At 35.7% G+C, this 26,071-nt stretch overlaps 1 protein-coding gene and 1 long non-coding RNA gene across 2 annotated transcripts; both read left to right on the top strand.

Moving 5' to 3' along the window:
• The first annotated feature begins 1,021 nt into the window (after positions 1-1,021).
• LOC128546848 (uncharacterized) lies at positions 1,022-6,589 on the top strand. The gene is made up of 3 exons (XR_008366176.1): positions 1,022-1,245; positions 5,330-5,566; positions 5,850-6,589. It is a non-coding gene; the product is annotated as an uncharacterized LOC128546848 (long non-coding RNA).
• A 5,817-nt stretch (positions 6,590-12,406) lies between these two features.
• LOC123533011 (monocarboxylate transporter 9-like) lies at positions 12,407-19,205 on the top strand. The gene is made up of 5 exons (XM_045314665.2): positions 12,407-13,091; positions 15,824-15,929; positions 16,599-16,714; positions 18,272-18,397; positions 18,755-19,205. Exons 1-5 carry the CDS (start codon positions 12,635-12,637, stop codon positions 18,880-18,882), a joined length of 933 nt encoding a protein of 310 aa, XP_045170600.2. The 5' UTR covers positions 12,407-12,634; the 3' UTR covers positions 18,883-19,205.
• Positions 19,206-26,071: the final 6,866 nt, after the last annotated feature.

Here is a 26,071-nt window from a genome sequence, read left to right as displayed (position 1 = left end):
AAGCAGTATATGATTAAGAAAGAAGAAAGATATAAATAGATGTATCGTTCGAATGTGTTGTCATTGGCCCTTCCTGTGCAGTACCCAATGTGTTTCTTTATCCGTTAGTTTTGTCCTCGCTGTCAGTTTGCGTGCGTTTTGTCCTCGCTGTCAGTTTGTGTACTTGTGCATGCGTGCGTGCGTGTTTCTATTTTGGCAGGCCTATTTGGCGATCTGTATCTCTGGCTGTGTTTGCTGTGCTCTATGCTTCAAGGAAATCTACACTTACCTTTCATGTTTTTCTATATTCACGATTATTAAAAAAACACAAATCAGTCTAATATTTCAAAAACGAAATTGATAATCTCATTAACTCCCTGGGGCCGAAATGCGACTATAGGCGTTATATTTTCTACCCCTGTAGCGTCGATATGCGATTATACGCGCGTTATCAGGACTCCCCAGGACGGCGATTGACGAGTATAGTCGTGGCACCGAGATCATGATGATTGCGATATTTACCTGTTAATTTTTGATAATCTTGACAAAAGCAAAATTACTTTGCATACTGGCTATTATTTCTTTGATGTCATAATTACTAGTTGTGCTAATAATTAGTTCCCTTGTTAAAATAAATGTCTGTAACTATGCGGTAATGTAAATGAATAAAAAGACGATCTCTGCTGTGTTTCCTTCATACTGTATTTCAAAAGAGTAAAATAATTTCGTCGGCCAGAGATCTTTCTTAAAATGAAGAAAATATTTATTTATTATCATGCTGATTCTGAAATATCAGATGATTTAGACGATGCGATTCCATTATCAGACAAATGAATGGTCGGAAAATGTTAAGTTTTAGAAGGCTAAAATATTGGTACACTTACATCACATACGATACAAATGGATAAAAAATAATACAACAAAGCATGTTTCATAAAATACAAAAAGGTATATGTAAATAAACGCATGTTTGTAAATTTAATAATTATTCAAAGGCGGATGTAAATATTACAACTTAACTCAGCGCGTGACACAACACAATAAACCACTGATATTCACACAAAAACGGGTGTAAATTTATGTAATGCTGATGTAAATATTCAGTGATGCATTTCTATTTATTGGAATTTAATGTTCAAATATCTATTAAACGCAGTAGGTGTGTTAAAATTGTGAATATTTCGAAGTGAAAATTTGGTTCTATTTGGATATAAGCTACGGACGAAATTGGATATAAAAAATATTTGTTCAAACTTCAGGTATTTTGTAAGTATATTTTAATTTACACCCAAGTTAATAATGTTTCCCTGCATGATTTCAACTGACTGTATGCGAGTGTGATTATGATAAGGTTAGGTAATGTTCTTCGACGTCAGGTGGTAATACTTATCCCGCCGCAGCAGGTATGTTACGCTATCATAATTTGTGCCTATGGGAAAAACTTTCAGAACATTTTCGCGAATAGAAATTTTTCTACAATGTAGATTTGTTAATCATGGTCAAATATATCACAAAAAAATTAAAGTTCTCGTTTGAGCCTTATCATCTTAATTCCCTGAGGCCGATATCGTAACATACCTGCTGCGGCGGGATAAGTATTACCACCTGACGTCGAAGAACATTACCTAACCTTATCATAATCACACTCGCATACAGTCAGTTGAAATCATGCAGGGAAACATTATTAACTTGGGTGTAAATTAAAATATACATACATATTTCTTTGTTTTGAATATGAACCAAAGCTTCAACACATATGTAGATTTTCATTCAAATTAAATATTTTTCTGTTTATGTTTGCAGAAATATTTTAGTCGGTACAAAAATATGAAAAGTGAGGGTGCGTGGTAAATTCCAAGACTATTTCACAACAAAGTAAGGGAAAGATTGATAAAAAATATTCAGAATTAAATTTTTGTGATAGTTCATATAATTCAAGAAAGGGTAGATATAACTGTAAAGGAAAAAAAAATCCATTAAAGAATACTTATAGGGACTTTCAAAGAGACATTTTTGTACCGCGATAAGGCCTATAGCTGTAAACTGTATGACAATATGCACATATGAACAAATCTTCTAGCGCAACACACAAATTTCAAATTACTAGAATCCTTGTGCACATTTTTTTTTAATCTTAACTTCAAACTCATATAGGAAAGTGTTTTGTTAATAAAATGTTCAAATTACAAGTAAATTACAATATGCATTCACATTTCAATACCTCAACCCACTTAGAAACAATCGCGAAACAACATATCTGTAAGTAACTTAATTTATTTAAGTAACTTGCTAACAACAACATTTCATTGCAAACTATAAGCACTTAAAACAAAGTGTATTGGGGTGAGTTACCACGCCCCAGCCCACTAAACGATTAAAAGAAAGTTTCATGACAAAAATATACATATTTCTTTTCATTCGAGTTTTTCAATGGTATAACATATAATGTCAAAATCTATTATGCAGAATGTGCATTACAAAAAGTAAACTAGTTTATAGGTATCACGCCTACGCATGTACTTTTATCAAAATAGAATATTATTGAAATAGATTTTATTACGTGAAATAAAACTTATAAACATATTTAATATAATAAAATAAATTTTCATATTGAAAATATTGAAAGTAGTTAGTAAAATCTAAAAAGAAAACATACATCTGGTAGACTGCATTGGAATATTAGTATCGTTCCAGCATAGGTCGCAAAACATTTTCATTAATTGCATTTGTCTATCGTGACTTTATGATTCATATCTAGTTTGAAAATTAATTTTGCTAACAAACAGATGTAAATTGGGTAGTTTTATGCAACCAGTGCAGACGCCTTAAACTTGCCATGAATTTCATCTATTCATATGTCACAGGTGATTCGAAGCCAATAGCCTTAACTTTGCGGCCATGGAGGCCGTTATATATACATCTTTAGTTATATTTTACGTAGCTGCGGTGGCCTAATGGATACGGCACCTGCCCCGCAATCGGGATGTCGAAGGTTCCAGCCCTGTCAGAGGCGGGTCTTGTTACTGAAGAGAGACCGGTTGGTGAGCTGCCAGCTAGTTAAATAGTGGTTACCGATTGCCTACCTGCCTGGTGCCTGGCATTAAAAATATGAATCGGGAAGTAATGCTGTTCAATGCATGCAGGTGTCTCATAAGCCACAATGGCTGGTCCTTTCAGTAGGGGTGACACTATAATGAACAAACACTTTACTTTACTTTACTTTTAAACCAAGAAATAAGTTTTACAGCAAGTTATTTCTGTTAAAAAGAGACTACAGTTAATCGCAATTGTTCGACAGAAGTTCCCAAGAGTCTAACTGATTAACACTAGATTGGTATTAAATACCAGTTTTCAAAAGGTAGTAACAAAAAAGCGTTTAAAGATGTTTTGGGCAGTTAGTCCGAAGATACATAACCAAATTTAAGTATTAAGAGCGTTTTTACTGACACTGTAATCCCACAAACCTTAAATTGAGATCTAAAACTGATCACAATATGATAATTTAAAAGGAGATTTGCTCAAAATGTCCATAATATGAGTTATTTGTCACCGACAAGAGGAGGTGCGATAAGTCATTATTCCATATCAAGGTTTCTATTTGACGTAATGGTTAGTCTCTACTAAAAGTGCTAGATAGAATAAGCAACTTCCCAACATGAATCAGTGGTAGAGGACGAATAATTTCAGACACAATGTCTTTTATTAAATCGCCACGAAGAACATACGCCTCACCTAGGGCTCGAACTCACGACAACGAAATCCGTAGAGATGCAGATCACTGTGACCTACTAGGAGTCATCATTCTGTTGGTGTTGTTCAACCTTCGTATCAAGTTTAGAAATCCTAGGCCCAAGGTTTCTTGGCTTATAGTCTGGAAACTGTTTTCCTGGTCCAGGTCACTGTAAGCACGGCCTAATGATGTCAAAATCAATAAGTCATCTTCAGGATATGATCAACCACCGTCAATCCGAGGACTGTAGACCCAAGCATTTCCTAGTTACTGAATTTCATTTAAAAATGTTCAAAAGCTACCACTGCAATAATTGTACACTGAAGTCTTTGGCTCAAAGTCCGAACTTGGCCCTGGTTAAAGCTGCCAAATTGGCATCTTACCAATTTTGCGAGAACCTCACCTGACAAGCTTGTTTGTTAACTGCCCCGTTCGTTTGGGCTCAAGAGAATAGCTTCCGAGAAGCTTTAGAAAAACTTGGAAGAAAATCCCAATCGAACGGACGTCTACCGCAAGTGAAAAATATATCATTCTTTTTTTAAATGTATTTTTTTTCAGAGATTTTTATTGTTAATATGCTATTTGAAAAGAAATTCTAAACATTTTATTTGTTCTAGTTTATTACTCAGTTTGTAAGTTTTATATGTCGAATAGCTGCCTTGTTTTGAACCTCTGATTAACATCTCTGCTACCTCTTCCGAATATCGGGTGGAAGACACAGTTCCAAGATCTTCTAAAAACAGAAGACGCACAATCGAACATCTCGGAAGAACTCTTCTTATTCCGGTAGAACTTCCTTGAACGGAGAAAACGAACGGGGAAAACGAACCGCCAGTTAAACAATAAATTTATTTAATTGAACGAAATACATTACGTGATTCAATGCATATGCATTTCTTTGAATACTGCGAACAAAGAATCTATATATTTTGCTATTAATAGCTAAACCGTTTCCAACATTTGTAACAATAGTATTACACTCTATTTCTTTATTTTGAACGAACAATTATTCTCGTCTTAGAGGATTTCAAAACTTACTTGTGCGCAAGCGCATTGGGCCATTTTAGTCTGGCTCACCGTAATTTGCGCTAGAAAGTGAAATCTAACGCAGTAAAATTAGTAGATTAGTCTAAATCCTCCTAGTTTGAAAGCCAAGACTTAATAGACCTCTCCAATAAATACAGAATGTAATTTGAATGAAATATTTTCTGTATTTCAGTTACATTATACTAATTCAGTTCCCTCTTTATTTCATATAAACAATTAGGTCTGTAGAACTTATTTTTCAGCCCTTAAGAGCATTTCAATGATGCAAAACCTGTAAAAAATATTTTCATACCAAAACTCAAAGAAATACCGAGATGTTTTTTACATATAACAAATATACCCTGTTCTGAAAACCAGCACCCTCTGAAAATGCTCCTACGAAATTACTCTTAAGCAATTACACGTATGTAGACCTTTCCTAAATGAATAAAACTAAAACCTGCAAATTCACAATGGAAGTTGACTAAATCTAAGCCAAAAGTAGAACTGCCGCATTCTTATATGCCTCATAAAGTTGAGTATAACAAACAGGTCGCGTTTTGATAAAATACTCTCTCTTTGATTCATTGACAGGCATACGACACTATTTGTCCGAGTCTGGAATGAGACAAAATGAAGGAAAAGAGTTCCGTCAGGACTCTAGCTGGAGTTGGGTTGTCGCCCTTGCTGCATTTGCTGCTCACTTGATTACCCATGGTATTGTGTATTCATTTGGAATTCTGTTTCTGACATTGCAAGACAATTTCAATGGAACTAAAGCAGAAATTTCCTGGATTCCGTCCCTCACGACGGGCACCTTGTACTTAATTGGTATGCTTCTGTCCTTTTCCATATTTGAATTTTTTATCTATAATTTATGTGACATTAGTTTTACTTTTTTCAACAGTATGACTAAAGAATTTCATTCGCTATTATCATGAATCAAATTTTATACGTTCGATATTCCAGTGGTACAGAAATAAAAAAAATATTGTAATAAAGTGTGTATAATGCAACACAAAGGCACCCTTTCTTTATAAGTTTTTCATGCATTTTTATGCAGTGCAACACTCTTTCGTGTAATTTATAATACCGATTTACATTTCCATTTTAGGTCCAGCAGCAAGTATAATGGTCAATCGGTATGGTTGTCGGACGGTTACGATTGCTGGCTCTATCCTTGGTTGTCTTGGATACCTAGTCAGTATATTCGTTCGGCATCTATTATTGTTGTACATAACGCTTGGAATTGTTGCAGGTGTGTGTTCCCTAGTTTTAATTACATTTTGTGGTGAAGCAATCTGAGTTTAAATTTAGTATATACTAAATTGTTTCTGCTCGAATCAGAACGATCACTCTGTAACCCTCCCACATCCACACTAATAACAACAACATGTGTTTTCTTCTCACAGCTCTCTACTAAAGTCAACATGTTTCCCTCCAACGACCCCTCTTTTATTACATTCTATGTGTTTCCCTACCACAACCCTGTTCCTTCTTCTATGTGTTTCTCATCAGCAACCCTACTCCTAACAACACACTATGTATTTTCCGCACATGGCTCCGCTTCGACGATAGTTTACTTTCATCTTTCCCACAACTCCTTTTTCTACTACATTCTTTGCCACACACCCAGTTTCAACAGCAACCATCTACGTATTCCCCACACAACCACAATCCTAACAACACAAAGAATTCACCTCCCACATCCCAACTTCTAACAACTCTCTGCGTGTCTCCAAAACACAAACCCACTTCTAACTACAATCTACGACTTTCACTCTCACATCCCCCGCCAACCCCACTGTTACTGCACTCTACGTATTTCCCTTCTACAGCTTCACATCTACTGCACTCCGCATGTTTCCCTTCTACAGCCCCACTCTTAACAATTCCTACAGCTCCTTGCTACTTCACTTTACGTGTTTCCCTCCCCTCCCAGTCCCCAACTTCCCGCGACAACCCCGCCCCTATTAAACCCACTTTTATATTGATTTCATTACAATTACAAATTGGAATTTCAAACGCATCTTGTTTATTCTGTTCATCAACATTATTATGATTCTACATTCATACATCGTCTGGTAATAAACATGCCTTCAAACCACTTGCCTTTCACCGATGGCCGTTGAAATTTCATGTGAGGAAGCCAAACAGGCGGCTTACAGAGGGTCTGTGGTTCTACTCAGATGCCCGCCCATGATGATATAATGCACGGAATGCATCAAAAGGAAAGTCGCCATATGACCTATAATTGTGTCGGTGCGACGTTAAACCCAACAGAAACAAACAAAAAACTGTGATATGCATTATGCACTCGAAAAAATGCGACAAAGCAATCATGTTGCCTAATCAGTTTATTTACAATACCATACTCGTGCTCTCTTTAAATAGATATATATGTATATCATACCCGCTTTACACAAAACGTTTGGAAGTCGAGAAGTTTAGTAAAAAGTTCTCATTGTTTTCTATTTAATACATGTCTATAGAGATTATAGCGTTACAGGTTACTGTCCTCTTGAACTTAAGTAAAACTGAAAAAAAAACTGAAACTGTTTTATTTGATTAAACGCCTATTTTTACGGAAAACATATTCAATGGCGTTTTACAAATACATAAAAATACGACAAAAAATTAATATTTAATGACATATAACATAAATGAGCATAAATATCATTGTGAATAAACTATTTAGTAAGCATTAAAAAAAAAAAAAAAAAAAAAAAAGATCAGACATCAGATAAGATTAATAAGATATTAGAACATTAAGATACGGTAAGACAGCTGTTTGTTATCAAGTAAGAATTCGAACGTATTTACACAATAAAATCATCCAGTTCACGTTAGTTCAATCTCTTAAAAAAATACAGTCACAGTTTCTAAAAGAGTGCATAGTAATTTCCAAAATAATGAGTTTTCAACTTCTTTTGAAAACATCTATTGTGTCTGAGTTCCTTATTTCGAGAGGCAATTCATTCCAGAGTTTAGGTCCAACAGTACCAAAACTTCAGTCGCTGAACGTTTTGCGCTTGTTGAAAGGAACAACGAAACACCCAGTAACGGAATTTGAAGAACGCAAGTTCCTTGTCTGTGTTTGTTTTACGAGAAGTTCAGAAAGATATTCTGGAGAGTTTCCAACTGAACAATTATACATGTAGGTGAGCATTTTGAATGTGATTCTGGCTTTGATTGGTAGCCAGTGAAGGTCATACAGTGCTTGCTTGGAACTGTCATATTTTCTTCGATTTAGGACAAGTTTTGCACACATGTTCTGAATTCGTTGCATTTTGTTTACTTGGCTTTGAGCAATACCATATAGAATGAAATAACAGTAATCTAAATGGGATATCACCAATGACAGTACAAGCGTTTCGGTAGCCTCTTTGGTAAGATATTTCCGGATACATTTAATTCTGAAGTAGTTGAGCATTGCTGTTCTACACTTTCGTTTTACATGCTCTTTTAGATTCAAGTTTTCATCCAGGAATGCACCTAGATATCGAATAAAGCTCACTGATTTCACTTCATCACCTACAATACATACTTTGTCAGTTGAACACTTAGAGAGCTGTTGCCTACAACCAAACATGATGAACCCGGTTTTGGAAGTGTTCATTTTCAGCTTATTTTCATTCATCCAGTTGTTGATTGTTTTAGCACATTGTTCAAGTTCTCGTATTGCCTGGGATTCTACTGCCGTAAACTGAAATCGACGGCGGAACATCATCAAACAGTGTCCTCGCATATGTCAAATATAGCCACGGTCCTAAGCAGCTCCCTTGTGGAACGCTACAATTTAATTGGCGTGGAGATGACATGGTTGAATTGACACTTACACGACAACTTCTGGGGCGCAGATAGGAATCAACCCAGCTCAATGCTGTTCCACGAACGCCATACTGCTTGTTTAACACATCAACAAGAATGTCATGATCTACAGTATCAAAAGCGGCACTGAGGTCGATGGCAATTAGCGCCGTAACTTCTTTCTTCTCCATAGCATCCAGTAAATCATTTACAAGACGTAACAGTGCTGATTCGCAAGAATGGTTTTTCCTGTAAGCAGACTGGTTTTTTGGTAGAAGATTGTGTTTGTTTACATGATCATTGAGCCTGAACAGAGCTGCTTTTTCAATTAATTTTGACAGAAACGATAGATTATTAACAGGCCTGTAGTTTGCGAATTCAAGTTCCAGTCCCATTTTCTTCAACAAAGGTCTTACAATTACCTGTTTCCAGTTTGTTGGAAAGATGCCGTCGCGCAACGACAAATTAACTAATTTAGTAATAACAGGCAACACCTCATCCAAGTATGATTTTAGAACTTTTGTTGGTAGAGTATAAGTTCACATGATTTTGTCTGTAATTGGTTTATAATTTTTCTAACTTCTTCCTCGCTCAGATCTTTAAAAGTGTCAAAACAAGGAATATCTTTTTCGCATGGTTGAAACTTATCGAAATGTTTCAACGATTCTCGAATTTTTTCGATTTTATTCATGAAATGATCTGCAAATTTCTCAGCCAGTGTACTGTCATGTCCAGTTGGCAAAGGGTTCTCCGACCTAGTGCCTGTTGTCTCAGATACAAATCTATAAAGCTTTTTCGAGTCACCTTTTGCATTCAGAGCTTTTTCACTCAGAGATGACTTTTTCTCATGTTTGAGTTCTTTTTCGTAGTTTTCACGCGCAGTTTTGAAGGCTTCATGCAGATGTGATTGTCTATGTTTCTTCCACAAACGTTCAGATTTGCGAGCCACTCTTTTAAGGTGAAGAAGTTTTTCTGTGAACCAGGGTTTTGGAGCGCGATGGATGATTGTTTTTTTTTATAAATGGTGCGTGTGAGTTCAAAATATTTTCTACTGCTGTCTGAAACTCTTCAACAGAAAGGTCGACATTATCACTTTCGATTGTCATTTTTCTCAGATCGCTTGAAAAAGTGTTCGTATCCATGTCTTTGAAATTTCTAAAGAGCACAACCTCACTGGTTATATTTTCCTTTCTAACATTTGTCACAATTTTGACTGCACAGTGATCAGAAATATATGGACCCTGTTCACAAGAAACTACTTCAACACCATTTACGACTTCCGTAAGGACCAAATCAAGAATGTTACCACCAGTGTGTGTACTAAATTGTACATGTTGTTGTAAACCCATGGCGTACAAAGAATTATTGAATTCTGTTACTGCATTTGTGTCATCGTGGATGTGAAGATTAAAGTCACCCATGACCATTACATTTGAGTACTGCGATAGTACTCCCTCCATATATTGAAAGAAGTCTGTGACGAACTGGGAACAAGTGGATAAAGACGGAGGTCTGTAAATCCCAACTATATGCATAGTAATGTTCTTGAAAATCAACTGCCAAATACCATATTCAAAACTGTGAGAATTTCCAGCCGAAAGTTTGCGCATGTTTACAGCAGATCTACACGTCAGTGCAACACCACCACCCACTCTATTTTGCCTGTTCGTAACACTCAGTTTGTAGCCATTTTGATTGTGATCAGACGTTTCATATTGGTATTGTTTGTCGTCCGAAAACCAAGTCTCTGTAAGAAGAGCAAAATCTATCTTTTCCTCGCGTAATAATTGACCAATAAGAACATCCTTGTTTACTGCCGAGCGACAATTTAGCGTCAAACATGTTAGCTGTTCATTTTGTCCATTCAATTTATTTCCATTTTTCTTAGGGTATATAAGGTTGCTTAAGTTTACTCCTCTGAAAACCACTGGTTTACCGTAACCACTTTTGCTATTGTTCAAGGATTGTGCCTTTAGGCGACCAGCTCTTTTTCCTCTGTACTGTTTCAATATTCTCAAATCTTTTAACCTTGATAACACAATAGGATTAAGTCTACACCTTGTTGATTGTCCAATTTTGTGTAGAAAATTGCTGTCATACATAATAAAATCCATGATTGAAAACTACAATGGTGAACGAAAGTTCACAAAGTGTTTATCAATAATACATATTTTAAGTTTATATATGTGATTGTTTCTGATGCTGATTCTGGATTAACACATGCAGCAATCCAAAATATAATGACACAAACACATCAAGCACACATTCACAAAACTACACTCCAAAAATCACGTCTCTACTCCCACTATTAACGACAACAAAATTAAATCAAATCAGAGCTCAAAAAGTGCAGCCTAACAATATGGCGCATATATAATCCATAAGTATATCCATCTCGAGAATTTGCAGAGGGGGAACAAACTTTTCGGAGACAAGTCGGATTAACTTAATTCCAGAAAGACAATTAACTAACATTCTATTTACCCTGCAGCTGATAAAATCTGTCTGTGACATGATTTTGTTTAAACAAAATGTTTTTCGAAACAAAACAAAAAATAATCCATTCACATTTTTACCAATTTGCATATTCATACTCCCTTGCTTGATTCAGTTACACACGCTCCTTTACAATTGAAACATTATTTCTTACCTCATAGTTTGCATTCTCCGTTATATAAATCAATGGTACTAACCGGGCACTCATGTATTAAAATTATTGACTTAGATGCAAAAAGTTTTAATAAATAACTGCTTTAACAGGTTAAAAAGTTAAATGTCTCACCAGAAACTTAAAACCGCTGCAAATACACAAAGTCAAGGCCGATTCACCACAACTTTAAAGCTATCTCTGTATTGAAGTAGAATAGAATAGAAAATTGATATTTTTGATTTTTTTTTTAACCTGGCTGTTGTAATTAAATGGTAAAATGTTTGAACGATCGTCAAAGGGTTCAAACAATTGCCAATGTTTAAAATGCCTACTGTTTAAGTACTTGAAAAAATAGTCCGTCAACTGTATTGAATGGATGAAGCTCTAGTGTCCATGTAAGCCTATAATGCATAGTGGAAGGAAGGATACTTTTACAACATACCTATAGCTGTCGTCTTGTTGCTGAGAGTTAACTCTCGTCGTTCATTACATGCTATAAGCGATTCGAATTTAATAGGTTGTGGGTTTGGTATGGTATTTCTACCCGCAATATTGATAGTTACAAAGCATTTCAACCAATACAGATCTTTGGCATGTGGAGCTGCATTATCTGGAGCAGGCGGCGGTGCCTTCGTTCTCAGGTAACATATAAAGGGTAAATTGAAACCTGTTCTTTGTTCATCAATGGTGTGTTCGAAATGATTTGTATGTTTCCCGTTGAGGTGGTTTATGAGACGTATGAACAACCAATCTTCTGTAGCCAGCTTGATCATTTATTGCTTGTTGACGTGATTTCTGACGTGGTTTGAACCAAACACATCTGCGAGAACGATAATTCTTTATGACGACACGGTATCTTACTGTATAGTTAGATCTATTGTAGTTTGTTCTGTGACTGAGCTATGTCTGTGACCTTTCTCAATTTGCCACTGAGCTCGTTCCTTTATCGATATCAAACCACTGAGTCACCATGAACAATATTACTGAAAAAATATTGGGCTACCTATTTGTTCTGTTCTTTAGTTACCTAAAATGCTTATAACTTAATTAAAACTGAATGCCTCTTTTCTTTTAAAAATGCGTCATTAATCGTCGTTTTTTTCAGTTTGACTTTGTCAATCGTTTTATTAGTAACATAGTTCACTTTTGTATAAAACTAGAGAACACAGAACATTCTTTCCGTCACTTATTCAGAGACTGTATTCGTTTGCTTATGAATAAAGTAATATAAATATATATAAAGCAGTAAGGAAGTAAAGTAGATGTTACAAAATAGATCTTCTCATTTCCAAAACCATTTTATTATTTTTTCTTCTCTTCTAAAGCCCGCTTATCGATTACCTGGTTGACGTCTATGGATGGAAGGGGACGCTACTGCTGCTATCAGCAATCATTCTTAATTGTATACCTGTGCACTGATTTTTCGGTCTCTTCCAACAATGAAGAAAGTTTCCAGACTGGAATCCTTAGCAGAGGAAAGAACTGATCAGTCTCATGACGAAAAGTGTTCGCTGGTTCAATCTGATAAAAAAAGGAACTATAAAGATGTGCATTTCAACCATGTAAAATGTAAAATTGTGCACGACAAACTTGACAAAACAACTGATACAAATAAGCATCTAACTGACCATGGTACTGGGAGGGACAAACACTCAACTCCTGACCCAGTTATTATCGAGATAGTTCACGAAGATGCCATAAAGGGAAATGTTGTTGAAATTGTTAACAATTCAGTCGACTATGATAAGTCAGCAAAAGTTCCCGAATCAGCCTTTACGCGATATATTACACTATTTAAATGCACAGAGGTGTCTGTGTTTTATGTGTCACAGTTTCTATTCTTTGCTGGTTTTTATCTACCTTTTATTTATATTCCGGATAAAGCAAAAGGAGATGGTGAGTACTTTTATATTAATAAGTTGTTAACAATTTTAATAGGTTTTTCACATGTATATGTAGAAGAAAGAACTTCTCGTGTTTACCTGTATTTGTCTCATCTTTTATACAATATTCATTGAACTAATCTTGTAGTTTACTGCGATTATTTTTCTAGTTTTGCCCACCACCAGATAACAGATGGGGTTTTTTGGGGGGGGTGGGGGTGGGAGGGGGCATATATTTTATTTCACAAAGCATATAAATATAGTAACATTCAAGCTCTATGGCTTTTGCAAAGACTTCATTAACAATGTTTGATATGAAACTACTTAAAACTTCATAAAATAACAAAATTTTACATACTACCTCTTATTTTGTTAAGAAGTAAACCAAAAGTACACCCTATTTCAAGCAACCAAAAAAGGAGATATTAAATAGAAAGGTTTCTTACTGTTAGACATTAATCTGTTGAGAATGATACCAATGTACATGAAAGTTACTTTTACCTAAGAAATAATAATAAAACATTTCAAACTAGGCTGATTTTCATGTTACTTTTACCAGGTCTTATTGTTAACTTTTTTATAAATAAGTGCCCGCCCAATTTTTACACAAAAATGAACGGACGACACTACAACAAAACAAAGACGATACACTACAACAGTGAAGAGATACCACTACTTCTGTCAATTTATGATATAAGAAGACATTTAAGGACAAAACAAACTAGAAATACATTCTGCATGCCCACGGGCAGAATGTCGAGTGTACTGCGATTTTAACATTTAGGATGCTTTAGGAATAAATTGCGGCTAATCAGTTGTCATCTGGATAAATGTAGATATACACTGGACTGTTACATCAGGTTTTTACGCATTTATTCCATACATTTACAGTTTTATTTTTTTCTTTCTTTCACATTGAATTATTAGGTTCAATATTGCAGTCTTTTAAAGTAATGGTTCTCTGGGATGACAACATTGTCAAATAACGGCCGCTGTTGAAATAGCAAACGTTCTTATGTTGCATCACAACACACTCTCTCCAGTGGTAACTTTCAGCAAATCACATGTTTTTCATATGATGATCTGACGTTTTCCTTAAAAATAATATTCACTTAAGCGTTGTGACTTCTGAGAAGCTCTGCCTTTAAAGGGTCACAAGATTCAAGAAAAATGGCATTCCTCTTTGGTAAACTATTTAGCTTAGCTTGGCCTTACATATGTTTCGCGTGCTACATTTTTGGCGGATTCGGCGATATATGTCACAAAAAAAATAATAACAAGTCCGATGAAGTTTTTTTCTATACGTATAAAAACGTATATGTCACAAGCGAAAATTTTTACAATTTGAATCAAATTGATGTTTAAACGCATTTTTCACAAGCAACCGCATTCACTGTATTTTGTGTCCTGGTATTCACTGTATTTTGTGTCCTGTGTAAGCTTCCTACTATAAATCATCGTTCGTGTGATTAATGAACAGGTACGCGGGTATCTATATGCTGTCAAGGCCTAACTAAACTAAAGGAACCAGCGTGGGAGCCATCTGGTCTAGTCGCGTAATGGCTGCCAGGTATTTAAACACTAATTTTTCACTTGACATGGCAACAGAGGTCTACATTGAAGTTAGTTTCTGTTTAAATTTCATTGTGGATGTATTTTTGACATTTTGGTAGGAAAAATGGGAGAGCAGGTTGTATTTGGTGAAGTGAAGCTCAATTTTAGTATGAGTAGTACTTCCAGGTCATAGCAGTGTGATTTTGATGTCAGTTTACAGTAAGCAAATGTGACCAGCGAAATCTCTGTTAGAAGATATATGACCCCTACTTATCTCTTCATTTTATATCAGTTTTATCATAGCTCTTTAAAATGAGGTAAGGATTTGTTCTCTGAAATGGGTCTGGCTATGTTTGGTAGCTCTTTATAAAAGGTCAGTTTTATATAGAATATATAGGGAAGACCATTTAGCTAATTGTGACCTCAAGACTCTCCAAACGTGTTATTGCTAATCAGCTAGGCAATGGCAGAAATAGCCAAAGGTAAGGACAGTGTAGAAAAATGTTCTCTATCTCTATCATATATTTGAACTTACTGCAAGGGTCAGGTTCTTCATGTTGAAAGTAATATGAGGTAATTGGAATTGGTAGTGTTGTTTTAATTACCACATGGATATGATTCAGTATTGAAAAAAACCTTGTATCCGTTTTCAAATTGGTCAAATTTGTTGAATCCGAATTTATCCCTGATTTATTCGACTTACCAAGAACTGGATTCGACCGGTAAAATGGTCGTATATTCGGTAATACAAATTTTAAAAAAGACTAATTGGACGAGACTGAAATTTCGGTGCTGGTACACCTGTCTTTCTAAGGATAAAACGAAAAATATAGTGTCTTTTCTTTCCACCTGTCCGTTCATCCTTTAAAACATTCAAGACTGTCATCAACTGATGTGACACATGCGCTTCATATTCCAACCCTTCAAAATGATCAAAACATATATATATATATATATATATATATATATATATATATATATATATATATATATATATATATATATATATATCACTTTTCAAAAATGTGACATACACGTACGAGTAATTCACACATGTTTGACAAATACGGCTTGTGATATAGCTTCGTCTAACATCACGTATTTAGACTGTAAATATACAAGAGTGTCATGTCTATTTTCATCTTGTACTGCATTCTAAATTACTAATTTTGCACCCAATTTTACTTAAAGGTATTCGTGAAGACGACGCAGCCTGGGTTGCCTCTACTATAGGAATCTCGAGTATTGCTGGGCGAATTGTGTTGGGTTATCTCGCTGATAGACCTTTTATTAATAGGTAAGTTTGGATACATAGCCTATTTTGTATAATTACATGAGAAATATTTCTGTGCTGCAAACTTTTCAACCCTTTTTTTAAGAAGGCAGTGGAGGCTCCCCGGTACCCGGTCATCAAATCCCAGCGGAAACTTGTTCAGAGTATGTAACTAAATAATAAATTAGAAAGTGCATCCAAGATTTACCCGCAAATGCTAATAAGTAAAATGTTAGGTTTTTCCACCATTTACGTACCGAATGAAAGGCCGTAATTCCAAGTTTACTTCCGGTTATCCAATATTATCGGATACAACCAGTAGCAAATATCTTTAAGAAGTTATCAGTTACACAGAAACAAAGTTTCATGACTTTAATATATTTCTTTTTTGTATTGGTCGGATACCAGGTACTAAATGAGTACCCGGATACCCTCCTATTAAGAAGAAAAAGAAGAGAACGTATCCTCCCCTCTGGCTGGTTTCTTCGTTCATACTCTTAGCTGTAAGTGATAACTTTTCTGTACCGTTAAAACAAAACATGCGACTGTATTATTCTTTAAAACATGTATTTTGTTATTTGACATCTGTGTCTCATTTACAATATAGTAATCAAGTATTTGATTTTAACAATTGTGTCTCGTTTACACAATAATGTGATCACGCTATTTCTTAAATTGTAGTTTTATTTTCAGAATGATAATGTTCAAGACTGCCCTCCTGATGACAGGAATAAGTTCGTCTCTCTTGCCTCTCTTTAACACACTGTGGCTGTTGTTGATATATGCTGTTGTTTATGGTGTTTCTACTGGTATGTTCTACATGCTTTAGTATGTCTGTGTGCAGATTATTAGTATATTGTTCGAATCAGTCTATGCTGAAAATACAAAAGTGGATATATATATATATATAGAAAAAGTGGATATATATATATATATATATAATAGAAAATATTAAAAGTTACTCCTGGACAAGTATGTAATAAATAAAAAAGAAAAACATCCAATGGGTTTCCTCTATCTGTATTAGAAATATATGAAATACAGATAGAGGAAACCCATTGGATGTTTTTCTTTTATATATATATATATATATATATATATATATATATTTGTTTCAGAAGGCCAGCCTGTCTTCTAATAATACAAAGGTCTTCATGGCCAATTTGTTATGATCGCTGACTTCGGATAACTTGTTTGTTCGGGACCCGCTGTAATTGTCAGTTTTTTCCCCTGTCATTTTTTAACCGGTTGATTCTTTCCCCGGGAAAAAAATCAACTGATTGGGTTTGCCCCCTTAGTTGGTTCTCCGCCCCCCCCCCCCCTAGTTTTTCTTCCTATCCCCCATCCCCCTTTCCTATTTTTTTTTCTTTTCACAAAAAAGTGAGAAAAAAACAAAAACAGTTTTTTCTCCACCCTGGTTAGATTTTTCTGCTGTAGTTTTTTTTTACACAAAGTAAAAAAAAAACAGTTACAATTATGAAGGTTGTTCTCTTGTTCTGAATCGTGCATCTAGGATGATTATTTTCGTGCATCTATGATAATATTGTTCTGAGTAATGGAAAATAATCATCCTAAAACACCAGTTGGTTTAATCTCCCTCCTGGGTAGTTGTTTCCACCTTTGTATTTGTACAAAAATAAGAGTTAAGAAACTGATGAAAGGGGAAGAAACAGCATGGTTGGTTCTTTCCCCCTACTATGTATATATCTATAATGATAAGTTGTAGTATTTTTAGTTCTAACATGTTGCCCTTAGGTCAGCATTTTAACTATGTGTGTGGGGGGGGGGGAGGGGCGGGAGTGTTGGGAGAACAAACTAACTGGTTACCATTTTTCTCCCTTTTCTGTGTTCAAGAAAGTAAAGGGGAAAACAAACTTGGGGGTGGGGGAAATAACCAGGGGGAGAAAAAACAATTGGCTAGTTTTTGCTCATATTTTTGTGCACAAAACTGTAAGAGGGAAAAACTATGGCGAAACAAATTAATAATCAGGGGGAGAAAAAAAAACAACTGATTGGATTTTTCTACCATTTTTTTATACACAAATGAAGGGGGGTGGGATCGGGAACAACAAGGACGGGGGAATTGACCAGTTGTTTTTTCCCCGGGGAAAAAGGTGGGCTGTTAACCGCCTTGAATCTGAAATTCGTTCATGTAAGGGGTTTTATTCAACTGGCTTTCGGCAGTTCTGTACAGGGCCTGAAATAATGTCCACACAAGCACCTGCGTTATTTCCCACCATGAAACCTTAAAAGCCGCTACATGACCTAACGTGTGTCAATGTGCCTTAAACCTTAACAAAACAATCATAGTTTAATCATTTCAGACATTTAAACTCCCAATCTGTCTTATCATGTGTATTTTACAGGTATAACGTTATCACTGACGCCTGTAGTTTTGGTTGATATTGCTGGCATTGATCTACTAGCTGACGCTATGGATTTAAACAACCTGTTCAGTGCAATTGGGTCGCTTTTAGGGCCACCACTGGCAGGTAAATTTCGCTTGCTTTTATCAGTTATTTAAACAATGATAATAATAATAATAATAATAATAATAATAACTTTATTTAAAGATGATAACATATTTGGCTATAGCCAGTCTCTCATGTGGTCCTATAACATAATAATGTAAAAAATCATCCTAAGTACGTAACATAGGCACACAATCAAAATAACGTATTATGAACAAATTAATTCTTTATGATTATCCATGTTTCTGCTTAATCTATCAGGTAGTACACAACATGCGTAAGGTGGTTGCTTAGTAAACGATATGGCAGCTGTGTTATGTTTGTTCTTATGATAAACTTTTACAAGTGTTTTTTGTTGTTGTTTATTCTTTTTTTCAGGTTTTCTTTATGACATTACACAGAACTACACAGCGTCATTTCTGGCTTCAGGAATTACAATGACAGTTTCCGGTATAATACTCATTGCAACATCAATTTGTCGCAAAAGAGACGTACATCAGTACTAAATAAACTATGCTTTATATTCAGACATCAGCTGCATCGCAGTAAACAATGAATATACATCTACTGTCGATTTATTGGTGCATTTTTTGCTGTGAACAAATATATATTAAAAGATGCAAATCGGCAGTTTATTTTGCACTTTTTTCTTCGTGTTAACACATGTAATTCCTGTAACAGTGTTTGACACAATCCTGATAAGGAGATTTTATGCGTTCAGAATAGAATATGGTCAGTAATGAAGTGCAACGATGTTAATCCAATGAATTCAATACACGTCAAGCAGTTCTTAACATTACAACAATGCACTGTCCATTACGTCCGAATATTCATTGTGTAGTTATGCATTAAAGTTGTTAATTGACGTGTTAAACAACACCTATGTAATTCCTCTACGTTTTATTTGTTTGACCAATATTACTGTTGTCGTGGAAATCATCTGAGTGGTGATCTGTACCTTATCCGCTTTAACTCTTCTTGAGCAGTACTGTCGTAACTTTATTTAGGCCTGTTTTTCCTATAAAGACAAAATCATTTTTTATAATCTTTTTAAACATCTTTAATATTCTTTTAAAGCAATGAAATCAGTGTATAAATGTGCCAAGAGCCAGCGAATCATTTTCGACTTTCAACGAGTTAATTGTAGTATACTGAGCCAAAGCGCACCATTCCGTTACAAATGCACATAAGCACTGAATACATGTATATTGAACAAAACTATTGCCGACATGTTAGTGTCCAATTGACCCCTACTGCTGTAAGGTTTTGTTACTGTGGCAACAAGATGGCTACCATATTCTGCATACTCTCCATATTGCCTTTTTTTCAAAATAGAAGCGGACCTGCGTCTGATTCTAATTGCAAAGGTTCTCTGATTACATTTCGTGTACTTTTGAAGTTACAGCAGAATCAACCATTTGTGACTTAAGGTCGGCCCGACAAACAGACGGACGAATAGGCTGACAAACGAAAACTTGAAGAAACACCTTTATAACAAGTGAATGAAGCACTGTCATGTATTAAGAAGTCCTCTACTTGAAGGGTGACAAATTATCTCAACTGCAGCACTTAAATCTAATGATATGATACTTACCAATTGTGTATGTACGATAGTATTATATATATACAATGTGTTACAGCGCAAAATGTTTTGTATATTTAAAATCTACAGTTTTTAATTACTTTTAACATCTGTTAATATTAGAAAGTATTTGTCATTAACATTTCATTTTAAACTAGTGGGAAAATAAGGTGAAACAGTGTCACGAAAGACTTCATTCACGTCAGCTTGTTATCCTGAATATTTATACAAAATTGTTTAAATATCCTTGCATGGACGAAAACGTTACAGATAACAAAGTATTTGACCTCAAAGTGACATTGACCTTTAGGTTAGGGGTCCAGGTGTTATGCATGGCGCATTACTTCATTATGAAATATATATTCATCAAGTAATATTGAAATCCCTTAATGGAGTTACTGAGCAGACACGAAACAGACCCAATAAACCTGAATTTCCCTGGAGAGACTTTTACCTTTGACCTAAGAGTTCTGTGAGTTGCGTATGCTACCCTATCTCATTATCTGGAACACATTAAAATCCCTTAAGCGATGGCATTTATATGAAGCAGACACAAAACATACGCTGTAAACTTCAGACCTCAAAGTGTGACCTTGACTTTTTAGCTAGTGACTCTGGGTGTTGTGCAGGACACATTGTCTTTTTATGGCTGGCATTTTCGGCTAGTCATATTAAAATACTTTGATGGATGGATGAGATATGTAGCGACAGAAAGAAAACATGTTGACATTTTGCCTCAAAGTGTGACATTGTCCTTTTATGGTCTGGGTGTTGCGCAAGTCTAATCTATTACATATGGGGGAAATTTTGCGCTAAGTAACATCAAGGTTAAGAATTAGGCCTTGAGAAACGAAAATCAAACAACACCAAATCATAGAAAGAAAGAGTTGTTTGACATGAAAATTGAACAGCATGTAAAGCATGTATATATTACTTTACGAAACAAGTATGAGTTTACTGATATAAACATTGAATTCCGGAAAAAAGACTGCCTAAAGGGGCCCCACTTCCGGACAGTTAAACGCCTTTACAAACTCACCATTTTCAAAGAACTGTTACACATGTTCGGTTTGATGCATTTGCAATAGCGTGCGGGTGGTGAAATTTCGCATAACAAGGTGGAACACAGTTTTAAGCAATTGTTTGTCTTTATTTCTTAACAAATGGTATTCATTTTCAAAAGGGGGACAGCTTTTTCCGAGTATTTTAAGTACAAATGGCATTCATTTTCAAAGGGAGACAACTTTTTCCGATTATTTTATGTAATCGTCGAGAAAAAGTTGTCTCATAAGGCACTGAGAAGTGCAGCAGCTGCGGTAATGTATTAGTTCCTGGAAGTTTTGGTTGCAGCTGCTGTAAAATAGACCCAGATTGTGATAAAGTATTACTAGACGATGTAAACTGATCTAGTTCTATGGTAGTACACAAGACACCGGGAACTGTGAATGGTGTTGCAATGTACGAGTCCCTAGATACTGTGACTGTTGTTTTAATGTATCAGACGATGTATGTGGTAATGTGTTACTGACAAAGGACCCGTCACTTGTAATTTTTGTTGCTGCAGTAACGTGTTAGTCCTCAGATACTCTAGCGACTGAACTGGTACCGCTGGTACCACATGAGTCACTGCACTCTGTAACTGTTGAGTTGCCGGTGACATAGTCATCGCCGGTCCGCGTGGATGCTGCGGTAGCACGCCCGTCGTAGGTTGTGGTGTTAATATTTCTTGATACACAGACGATACTGAAACTTGCGGGGCGGCATTCTCCGGACATAGGTGGGCGAAAGTTGGACTGAACCTTCATACGTCTAGAAGTAAGCCGTCCGGTCTTGGCTCCCTCAAATTTGAACGACGTCTAGTCATTGTAAACCTTTCACTTGCAAAGGAAAAACAAACAATCAAACTTTAGTAAAAAGGTGAAAGATAATGGAGAGTAACTCCCGTTCAAAACAGATTTTCGTTAGGTCACGGTGAAATAATTTAATCATTCCATAATATTGTAAATTAAATTAACAATTTTCTTTCCGAAACGACTCAAAAACACATAACTGCATACAATAAACAAAATAATTCCAGTGCGACGCCAGAGAGAAAAATTTAATCCTTAAGAAAAGGAAAAGTTATACGGAATTCAGTAATACAAGGGAGAATACTGCTCCGGACTTGCTGCTTTGGCCTCGTGTTAAAAATGATGTATGAGACGATGTCATAATACACTGAAGCGCGTGCAACCATTAATTTCTCTCTGGGATTTAGACAAGAAGGTCGACATTTAAATGCAACTGATGATGTTGTTCCCATGCTCTGGATTTAACATTTTGATGAAGAAATTCCATACTCAGAGCAAACATTTACCTAGTGTAATTTTCGGCAGTGTCTCACTGCCTTCTTCAGCACTGACAGACCGGTTATGGTAGGTCACGTGACGTAGGAAGGTCACGTGATCGGAGGAGAGGTCAGTAGACTGGGGAAGCTCCAGGCCCTCGTCTCGGTTGAGCAATGGTCTCCGCTGTTTTATCTCTGTAGCCTCTTTGACTTTGCGTTTGATAAGTCCACTTTCACTTGTCAGAATCTTAGTGTTTTCAGATTTGATGGTATGTCCGGTGTTTTGACAATATTCATGTATGGCTGTATTTGTTCTGGTTACATGCTCTTTAAGTCTAGTCTCTAGTGTTCCGACTGTTTCTCCGATGTAATCGTCTTTGCAGTTTTCACATTTCACATGGTATATAATTCCACATTTTTTCAGTTTATCAGTTTATCTAGACTTAAAGAGCATGTGACTAGAACAAATTCAGCCATATATGAACATTGTCAAAACACCGGACATACCACCAAATCTGAAAACACTAAGATTTTGAAAAAATTACAAGTGACGGGTCCTATGCCAGTAACACATTACCACATACATCGTCTGATACATTAAAACAACATCGTCTGATACATTAAAACAACAGTCACAGTATCTAGGGACTCATACATTGACACACCATTCACAGTTCCCGGTGTCTTGTGAACTACCACAGAACTAGATCTGTTTACATCGTCTAGTAATACTTTATCACAATCTGGGTCTATGTTACAGCAGCTGCAACCAAAACTTCCAGGAACTAATACATTACCGCAGCTGCTGCGCTTCTCAGTGCCTTATACTGTACCACAGCAGACATTTGTACCGGTATCTGCGCCATATGATTCATATGGAATTGTTAACTGTCTGGAGATACCTGTCTCCCACCAGGCGTCTTACCAATCACAGATGTCATCTGTGATTACACCAGAGCAACCGGGTACTTCTGGAGCGATGTCGGACCTTTCAGAGTTTCCGATATCTCACCCGGATCAGTTACAGACCCAGATGCTTCCTGGCGCTCATGATAAAGCAGGCAGCAATCCAGGGCCATCAGGTAATGCATTTAGTTTAACATCTGTTTGTACGGATTTTTCACTGCATGTAATCTCTAGTATAAAAGAAAAGATCTGGAAAGGTGAATACATTGATTTAGCCTGTTTACAAGAAAAAGATTTAAGTTTTTCTCAAAAGATTACATAAAAAATGGAGAATTAGTTGTTACCAGTGAAACGGGGTCGGCTAAACGTGATATTCAGTCAATCGAAAAATGGACAGACGCTTTTATTATTTTCATGAATGTTTTGATAACCAAACAACCTATGTTAGCTAAAGATTTGTTACATTATATGAACACAATCCACTCGGCTCATAAGCAAAATCCAGTTGGTTGGTTAAAATATGGCAAATACTTCAGGCATAAAGTGGCCAAGATTCCGGGTACAAAACCGCCAAGCATTGATGCCGAAGTATTGTTGGTAACAATGACTACTAGTTCAAACTAAAAAAGACAGTCTCATTGCTTTGATTTCAATGGGAAAGGTTTTTGTTCAAAGTTTAATTGTCAATACGCGCATAAATGTAAAACATGGTCCGCATCGGCAGTTGTTTGCAAAACAGTGTCACATGGGCAAGGGAATGTAACTAGTGTGCCACATACTTTCAGATATAGACTCACAAGATCTGAGTGTCACCCAAGATTTGAAACTTCTCGAACACGTCATAATGCTGTCTTACCGGTCCGCGCGTCAACCGTTGTTTATCGCAGAATATACAGAGCTTGATTTCCTTCTTTGTTTAACTGGAAATTAAATCGAGTCATGTTAGAATGAGGGTTTTACTATACGTACGTGTTCACATACAGTTTATGAAATCGTGGTCCAGTGGTAACACTGATTGGCTACGAAACCAGGTGTCGTGAGTTCGAGTCCCAGCTTCTCTTACCAAAATTACTAACATTAGAATAAGAGTCCCGTGTATAGGTTCATTACACCTGGCACGCTAAGGAACCAGGGAAGCTTCTGGAATTGGAGCGTCTTCTGTATCTTGCACTATCCTCCCACTTAGATTACTAACAGTCTTTTTGAGGAGCCGCCAATATGGGTTACTGGTGGCGATTGTAAATAAACGTATATACAAACAATACCATAACATTTGTTATCTTTTATTTAAGCTCATTCGAATACTCGCTAATATATCATACATAAAACTTGAAAATGCCACTTAAGTAAAGCAAATGTATAAAGTCAATATATTTTAATTCACCATTACTTAACAGTACAATTTGATGTTAAATTCGTTTACTTTTTTATGGAATAATTGCGGAAAACAATAAAATACAAATATAGTTTTGTCTTTTAGCATAGACATGTATTTGATCGCACTACAGGACAGTTATGGCCATTTTTAGCTATATTCTAGCATAAAACTTCTGCTCTTTTCACTTTTCGGGAGTGTTTCAACAAGTGAGAAAACGTATGTTAACAGAGATTCTCGTGCTCACATGCTGTTATAACACCTTTTTATATATGCGCGTTCCTTGGCAAAATGTAAACGTATTACGGCCCCAAAAAGGATAATTCAATACTGTTGAAAAACGGCGTTAAACCCAAAACAAACAATTCAGATGGAAATTACGTCAACGTAAAAAATCAACTCTGATATTCGCGAATTTCATGAAAATTTAATGACGTTGAGGTGGAATGTATTCATTAATTAGTTTTTTCGCATTTAATGCTAGAATAGCGTTAGCGCATGTTCATTTCGTGTTATAACATCTTCAGAATTACTCGGGATACGTTGGTCACCTAGCCCTATGGCCTCGGGCACCAACCAATCCCTCGGGATTCTGCAGACGTTAGAGCACGAAAAAACATGCGTTATCCCTACATCCCTACAAAAACGCTAATAAATTATAAAAAAAGCACAAAAACAAACAAAAAACACATTTCAAGCAAATAATATCTAAATTGATGATTTATGGATATGGTATTAAGGTAAATTCCTTCTATATTATTTAGCATATTTTACAGACTGCGAGAGAATTTTTGATAAATAAAAATTGCTCACAGCTTATATAATAACCATGGTTTACTATTTCATTTACACCTACTTAATAAAAGAATTTTGTAACTTTTAAAGAAACTGACAATGATCTAGAATCCACTTAGAATATGATAATAATTCGAGAACACCTAAACATATTATATGTCCAAAACCCCGAATAATTTGACCGGGTCATTATATACCATAAAACAAAATTAATCAAAAGTACATGGACATGTACACAAAGAAGTCGCATGTATACACTACACTTGCAGATTAGCTTAATCCATTAAGAAAATTTGTAGCGAATATAAGTCTAAGTTTATTATTCTGTTGAATTAAGAGAAGAATTTAATATTTACCTAATACCTTTAGTATTTAACACAAAATATCGAGTGAGTGTGAAATCAGAAAGGATCTATGGGAAGTTTTATGTAAATGTTTTGACTATTTTAATTGTTTTAGAATGTGACTAGATAGATAAAAGGAACATCAGTGAGGTTGTATTGGGGATAATTATCTGTTCGAGCGGAATTTAGTACGACCACAAGCAAGATGTGTACTCCATTGTTTAGGAGAAAGTAAGCTTTTTCATAGTTATACGTTTAGTAATTGGATCAAACCGAAAGCCTGAACAGTTTTAATATGATATTATCCTGATATAAAACGTTCTTTCATTAATATATTGACCTATTTTCTAGTGTATAACCTTTAATC

This window comes from Mercenaria mercenaria, chromosome 11 (assembly GCF_021730395.1).
Source record: "Mercenaria mercenaria strain notata chromosome 11, MADL_Memer_1, whole genome shotgun sequence".
In the NCBI taxonomy this organism is placed as follows: domain Eukaryota; kingdom Metazoa; phylum Mollusca; class Bivalvia; order Venerida; family Veneridae; genus Mercenaria; species Mercenaria mercenaria.
This window is presented reverse-complemented; position numbering and strand designations above follow the sequence as displayed.